The 7,953-nt window shown below is 39.2% G+C and overlaps 1 protein-coding gene across 2 annotated transcripts in view; it reads left to right on the forward strand.

The window, feature by feature from the left end:
* cdkal1 (CDK5 regulatory subunit associated protein 1-like 1) overlaps positions 1-7,953 on the forward strand; it is a 211,727-nt gene that overhangs the window by 191,479 nt on the left and 12,295 nt on the right. For both annotated transcript variants that reach the window (XM_010732365.3, XM_027286342.1), the window contains exons 13-14: positions 3,457-3,540; positions 6,847-7,011. In XM_010732365.3, coding sequence (XP_010730667.1) covers positions 3,457-3,540; positions 6,847-7,011 — 249 coding nt within the window. The remainder of the gene's footprint in view (positions 1-3,456; positions 3,541-6,846; positions 7,012-7,953) is intronic.

A 7,953-nucleotide genomic window follows, 5' to 3' on the forward strand; every position in this document is an offset into this window, starting at 1 on the left:
TGCCAGTAGCCAATTGGAACCAAGTTTAATTCAGGTGCGGCGTACGGCTGTTTGACCTCAATGCTGCTTTGATTGAGAATAGGTCAAGAGAATCTAGTGTGTTTAGTGTGTGTGTGATTAGTGTGTGATGTGTGTGATTCATTGTAAGCACATGCTGCATGTTTGGCACTAAGTAAGCTTCAGTTGGGCCGCCTTTGTATTAAGACCACAGACTGCTAAAAGACGATCATAGTAAAGACTTTTCAGTAAATTGCTCAGTACTGTCTGCTGTACAGCAAATTTTTAGTCTTTATGTGTTGCTCCTTTGACACTGACTGTTAGCTCATTATAATTAATCCCATGCAACAGTCTGGCTGCTTTTCCATATGGTTTGAAACATGATCCAGTTGCATGGTAAAAAGGCCACAGATGCAGCGAGAGATTTTGGATGATGTTCGTGTGAATTGCTCCTTTATTTGTGATGCAGATGAAAATGTTGATTACAATTCAAAGTCACAGTTCTCTCATTATCCTTGTTATGATGTGGATTAATTATCAATTAAACTCATGATCCCACAAATCTGCAGTGGATCTGCTGTGTATCATGGGATCTTATTCTCTGGATGGCATCTCATTGTGCAAAGACATGCCTTATTTTGTATTCTGTGACGTTTTTCAACAGATGGAGTAAATACAAATCTAAATGCAGCCTCTCACACACACAGAGATATGCAATCAGTCACTTAGGCAAAGACCAAAACATATACTGCATACAAATACTTAGACATGGCTGATGGTGTGGTGCACAGAGGTGTGTGCAGTTCATCAACAGTTCATTGACTGAATTCACTCCATTGTCATATATGTTGTTGCCTGTGCTCGTGTATGTTCATGCATGATCATCCTCTTATCCACAGTTAAATCGGCATATCAAAATACACCTTAATCCCACACCACTGCTCCTCATTGGTTTTTAAATTGTGGATTAGGTATTACGGCGTGCAGATTCATACAGATTAACATCATACACTTCTAGCTTTCAGATCCTCCAGTGCCTCTCTCCTCTGGTAAAATGAAAACCTTAAGAAGTTTTGGTAAGGTTGACTCCTGCCTTGCACAGAGCTAAACCATTCAGGTTGACAACCATGTTTACAAATGGGAAAGGATCCCTGCTCTGCACGTTTGCTACAGAGCTGAATTTTATAATCTGTAAAGACAGGTGATTTTTTTTTTTTAGAACTTGAAACAAATTGTATTACATAAAGAAAACTAAGTAAAACTTCTGATGACCATTAGTCAGTGGTTGATCATAAACAGAACGATGAAATGTTAGTGGATCACTTCTCTATATTGTTTTTGAAAGACAAACATTTTTCCTGCAACGATATAATTACAACACTGTGGAAATGTTTTGTGAAAGTGCTCACAGCAGAGACATCTGTCTTCTGTCTAAAGGAGCAAAGAAAAGGCCCAAATCAAATGTTCACTATCTAGTAATAATGTTCAAAGGATATTTTTTCCACCCTCTTTTTCAGAAAATTGCTCTGTTTGCAGGAACCAGTGATTTATTTGGTCTCTTTTTAAGTCTGTCAGCATGCCTGTGCAGGTGCTCTCTGTGTTGGAACACACACACATATGCACGCACGCAGTAAAATCAGTAAAAAAAAAAAAAGAAAGGAGAAAAGGATGAGAAAGGAGGAAAGAGAGAGAGGTATGAACAACAAAGAAAATGCCCAGAGATAGGAGTGAGGGATGGAAGCTAAAGGATAAAGACGGGAAGGAGGAAAGAAAAGAGCACAGAAGATGGATGTCTGCAAAAATGGAATCACCCTGAGCAATGTGTCAGAGCCATGACTTCTAAGGCTCTGACACATTGCCAAGGAAATGATCAGTCAGCACAGTTTTACAGAACAGGGCTCATCACTGACAGAGTTAAAATGCAAATGCTGCCCACTAAGCCTACAGGACACTCTATTCCCAACATTTTAACTATACATTGCAGATTTTAAAAACCCAGGTGGTGAATGCTCTGCAGCACTATTCAGATGGGATCTAAACTTTCAATGCTGGTTCCCTACATGACAAGATCAGTAGCATGTAGAAGTAGGATGTCATGACAAAATAAATGTGATGTACCTCATCTAGAGCATTATTTTCAATAGGATACTTCAGAAGATGCATTAGGCCACACTAACAACAAAGTATTGACTTTGTCTATCCACAAAAATGTTAAATGTATTTAGTGTAAATCCAGCCATGGCGCACAGACAAATATTTGTCAAAAATGGATTATAAAGACATCATGGCGGACAAGTGAGAAAAGATACCTCCCTTTCTGTCAAGTCAGTCATGAGATGGTTGGTGGTATTCATGCCTCCAGCACATTCAACAAAGTTCTCATTCTCTTCTTATCTTGCTTCTTCTTTGAGTCAACAACATTCTTCAACAAAAAAAGTATTTTCTGTCATAATGTCCCATACTGCATTTCTTTATTGGGAGGCGTTGTTGTGGTATTTGGTTTTCTGATGTTCTGAATAGACTGTTTTTTGTAAGCATTTGAATTGTGTAACAGCCTTGTTTTTTTTTTTCTATTTATTTATTTTTTATTCAATTTTCTTTTTCTAAGGACCTGAGTTCAATAGTACTTACTATCCTCTCAGCCGAAGCGCTGAAACTGAAGTGGCTCAGGAGCCTTGAGATTGTAATTAAATGGTGAACTGCAGTAAGAAAAAACTTGGAAAAAAAAAACACGAAAGCCCAAAACTGATTGAATTGCGATCTTGATGAATAGAAGTATAATGTATGACCAAGGCATCTTGCCTGTGTTAAATTAAAACTGCTGAAGATACTGTATGAAGCCGTCATACCCGGCATGTGTATTACAAAGCAATAAACTTATAGCCAATGCTTACATATGTAGACAAGTGTAAGATAAGAGTGTTTTTATATGGTCAAATTACATCAGTAGATGTTAGCAGATGGTGAGTTGTTTCAATATGCAATGAAATTAGGCCCAAAATGATGTCACTGTCAACTTAATTAAGACAAATAATCCAAATTTCTAACAATTCTAAACTAGCGGGTCGCCTACTAATCAGATGATTTGTGGTTCGATTCCCGGCTCCTCCAGTCTGCATGTCAAAGGGTCCTTGAGCAGTGGATGGCTGTGGCTGTGGCTGTGCCATCGGGGTGTGAATGGTTAAACCGATGAGCAGTTGGCAGTTGGCCAATGTGTGTGAATGCGTGAATGAGATGTGTAGTGCAAAAGTGCTTTGAGTGGTCGGAAGACTAGAAAGGCGCTATGTAAGTACAGTACATTTACCATGTTGTTTCTTTATGGCTGTATGTACATGCAAAAACCACATGATCATGTGTACTGAATAAAACACATTTGCACAAATGTCATATACACTTCTATTTGGTTGATATTTGTTGCCTGAGCAAATAAAGTTTTGTTTTCTCCCTCTCTCTTTTTAGGTTGGTGAGAGGCAGCATGTGTTGGTGACAGAGGAGTCATTTGATGCTCAGTACTATGTGGCTCACAACAAGTTCTATGAACAGGTAACACCATTTTTAGTATACTTTAATAAATTACTTAGGTGCACCTATTTTGCAGGTTAATATTACAATAACAGACGACCACAGTTTTTGTCCACAGGAATTTAAAATGTACTAAAAATGTATTTAATATATTTAACCTACTCTACTAAACTTGTTAATACAGTAAAAAATGTATGAAGTACTGGTAATGCTTCAGTAGTTTCAGTTATATTTACTTTGCATATTTATCTTAAAAGATAAGAGCTTTTTAATTATTTCTTATCCTATATTTGGTGATCAACCCTATAATAAAGCCAGCTTGTGTGGATATCAGTGTCTGCTTAAGGAATATGCACTATGTTTGATGTTCGCTGCCACTTCTCCATTTAATAAATCCTAAAATAGTTCAGCTGGCATACACACTCCATCCATCATCGAAAACATACAGTAAAAAACCTGAAAATTAATCTGCATTTGATGAAAATTTTCATATGTGAAGCTGATCCAACCCTTCCTCATTTTCACACTTAGTAAATCAGATCAGACACTTTGCTTTGCATGTCACAGGAGTACTCACAGCAGGTGACAGAAGCTTAAGCTTGTATTGACTAAAGTAGGTTAGCTATAATATCACACATACTCACAAATATACACACACCCTGCGGTGGTCATGAGAGCATTTGGCGGCTGATAGCGGCAATACTTTTTGCTTTTTTCACCATACTAACATTAAGGTCAGCCCTAAAGACATGAACATTCCATCCTACACACATACAGCTATACACACACACACACACACACACACACACACACGCACACACTCACGATCGCATGGCTTCAAAGACCCTCTCTCAACCTGTGAAAAATTCACTTTAAAACATCTTCAAATAAATCAATTTCCTCCTGCTTTAACCATCATCAGAAACATGTTTGAAGTTATGCTTTTTATTAGCGCGGAGGGCAGGGGATGGTAATAATTTTTCCTCCCTTCCACTTTCCTCTCCTCTCCTCTCCTCCTCTTTTGCACCTCCTTCTGCAGGCTATAAACTTAAGTTACAAATGTCACTCGGTTCATGTGTGTCTCGATGCATTTGTGCATATGCAGGCATGTATGTCATGAATGTCAGTTCACTGTTCTCAAGAGTAAAGATGTTTTCTCTGTCCTATTTTTTTTTTTTTTGGACATTAAAGTGTTTGGCATGTACTTCTAAATCACTCTCTGACATGAAAACACTATGTACCAATATGTTCTGAATCTGTCTCCCTAAGGGATACAGCCCCATATCACATGTACTATATGTCTTCATAGACACATACAGTGCATGTGCATGAGATTGTATACATTGCAGAAGTCTGACTCACACTGCAACCGCCTGTCATTCTGTCCCACTTGTATGTATATATGATTATTCTAAGAACTTAATATGTAATCATGTAATCACACAGACAGAGATAGAGCAGATCAGTTGGGGTATTGGATGGTTGAGGGAGAAAAAAAACAAGGAAGTGTCAGAAAAGAAGTGAAAAGAGTAGTGGGAGCAAAGAAAAGGACAGAAGGAGGTGGAGCGGGGGTTGGGTGGTTGGAGGGATGCAGGGGATAAGGTACAGAGAGGTGTGAGTGTGAACAAATGGCCTAGTTTAACTTTTACACCATCAGATGGATATCTATCCTGGCGGGTATAATAGGCACCCAGCCCACCTGTGTGTGTGTGTATCTGTAAGTGGCTGAGTGAGGAAGTAGGAGGGGGGTTTCCAATGAAATCGGACAAGCTCTTTCATCATTTAATCACCCTGTAATGAGCCTCGAATGACCCTCACCTACACACACACATACATACACACACACACACACCTTGCTCCCCCTCAGCCCTGCTGTTTTACCTCTCTACTCCCAGCCTGGTTTGCTGGCTACTCACACACACACACGCATATACTCACACACACACACACCCTCACAGTGGTCAGAGTGTCAAGCAGCAGGTGTGTTGATTAGGCAGGTGTGGCGCTGGCTGTGCGTCTGTCTGGCCTGTTCTCCATCTCCTATCATATTCCACCGGCTGGATAAAGACTGACAGATTAATACTGAGCCAAACTTAGTCCTGCCATCACAGCAGTAACACTCCCTTCACCAGTGCACATGCTATTCTCTGCCCAGTCAGTAGCTTAGCCCTGCAGAGTCGTGTAATGGTTAGACAGACCACCAGATGATCTGAGTCAGCATGCAGCACTGCTGAAGTGTACTTGGGCAAGACATTGAATCCTCAGCAGGTCCAAGGTTGTTGTTATGTTGCACATTCTAGCCTCTAATCTGCTCATAGAAAGAGGGACTAAAGAAGAAATCCCAATAGGCATCAGTAGATAATCACATTATTATCATAAGTATAAAATTAGCATACATTGTCTTTAAACTCATGTACTGTTTCCTAAGCAAAAGTGCAGTGTTAGATAGAAAGCACTGTTCATGTCTGTTTATTCAGGAAGGACTTTTCAAACCCTGGTGATCATTGATCACTCATATAGTGTGAGCCTTTTTCCTTCACTTCACATAGCATATCATAGATTATTTATAAAGAAAAGCAAGCACTTGTGACTGCTGTTTTAAATCCAGCCGAAAAACCAAGCATTATATTAGTGTTTGCTTGAGAGATTGAATCTAAAAGCAAAAGCTGAAGGAAAGAAGTAAACCAGGACTCTGCATGTCCATGTATATATGAACCGAACAGCGTACATCATTGTCAATCTGTCAACTTTGTGATTAGTTTGAGAATTGTTTTGAAAGAAAAATTTGCATATGATCTTTATTTACAGGGGTAAGTCATTAAGAACAAATTCCATTTCACACTAAGCCGTAATTATAACTCTTTGTTTTCTCTTCCTTCCCGCTGTGATCAGTCGAGATTTATAGTTGCCATGGTGAAATAATAAGACAAACGAGCAAATCCCTCTGGTTTATCTCACAGCTGTTGCCGTAGTTTTTGACCTTGAGGGCTTCCATAAATGGAACTGAAAACACTCTTCTTCTCTTTTTTTGTAAGCAGACAGACTAGCTGAATAACAATGTGGGGAAAACTGTTTTGAGCAACATTGGATTTATCTCACTGGTCACATAATTGCAGTCACTGACTGATCTTTTGTCATAAACCTTTTTCCCTCTGTCAAGTTAGTATTATCTATTGTGCTCTACTTTGAAGTTTAGGCAGTGTAATGCAATTTATTTGGGTTCTTTTTCGGTGTAGGTGTATTTCCACAGCCGTGGCAACACTGAATGATATCCCCTATTTGCACGCGCACAAGAGTCAGTTATGATGTGTCACTCCCGGTTTGCAGGTGCTGGTACCTAAGAGGGCTGAGTTCAAAGGGAAGATGATTGAAGTGGACATCTATGAAGCAGGAAAACACTTCATGAAAGGCCGAGCAGTAGAAGACAGTAAGCCGTTCACTCCCTCCATTGCTGCACCACTTCAGAAAGGAGAGGTGTCTGGCCTGATACAGGTAAACACACATAAATACATGCCCACCTGCATACAGATGTAGCCCATTTCTTACAACAGATGTTTTTTTGTTTGTTTGTTTTTTTCTTGTTTTTAGAATGAAACTGTTTTTCAATTGATTTTTTAAAAAAAAAGAAGAAAGATTTTTGCTTTGAATTTGTTTCACCAGGGTGCTTTTGAAATAGTTGTAGCTGCCTGTGCTAGCATTATTCACCTTTGGTTGGTTGTAAGTTTCTGTCGAATCTGTTTTTATCATGTGTGGTTGTGTATTGACATAGCCATATCATGTGTAACGCTTCAATCAATTTGTTATGCCTCTAATATTAAGTCATTTTGTCTTGATAAAATCAGTAAAGAGTTCAGTGCAGGCTATCTTTAGCAAATTATGTACATCTGTCTACCAGATGTAAAGGCATTGAGGTGAAAGCGTACTCTTCCCTTTTCAGGTTATGAGAGGATGTATCTACATCTGTTAGGTTCTCACTGTGTGTTCTTTCTTTTTCAAAACTATAAAAGTTGTTTACAACACACTATTTAATTTTTTTTCTGTCTGCAAATGAATAAGGTGTGTTTGAGTGTGTGTGAGTAGGTGTAGGTGTGTGCATTTTCAATCCATACTTGATTCTGCAGTTTGTGGAAAAGCACTAGTGTACCAGGCGTGAGATAAGTAATTTAAGATAAGCTGTGGCTGGCTAAACTGTCATACACACACATACAGGCACACACAAACAGCATGTTAATGTATCTGTTTCAGTGCATGTTATTTTTCACTCTGACTAGCTGTAGCTTATAGCTCAGGACATGGAGCCACAGAGCAGAATATGATACACTTTCCAATTTCACACTCCATCAGCCTTTACAGCCAGACAGAGGGAGGGGATGGAAGGAACAGACAGAGACATGAGAGAGAGAGAGAGAGAGAGAGAGAGAGAGAGAGAGAGAG

This window comes from Larimichthys crocea, chromosome XIII, assembly GCF_000972845.2.
Source record: "Larimichthys crocea isolate SSNF chromosome XIII, L_crocea_2.0, whole genome shotgun sequence".
In the NCBI taxonomy this organism is placed as follows: domain Eukaryota; kingdom Metazoa; phylum Chordata; class Actinopteri; family Sciaenidae; genus Larimichthys; species Larimichthys crocea.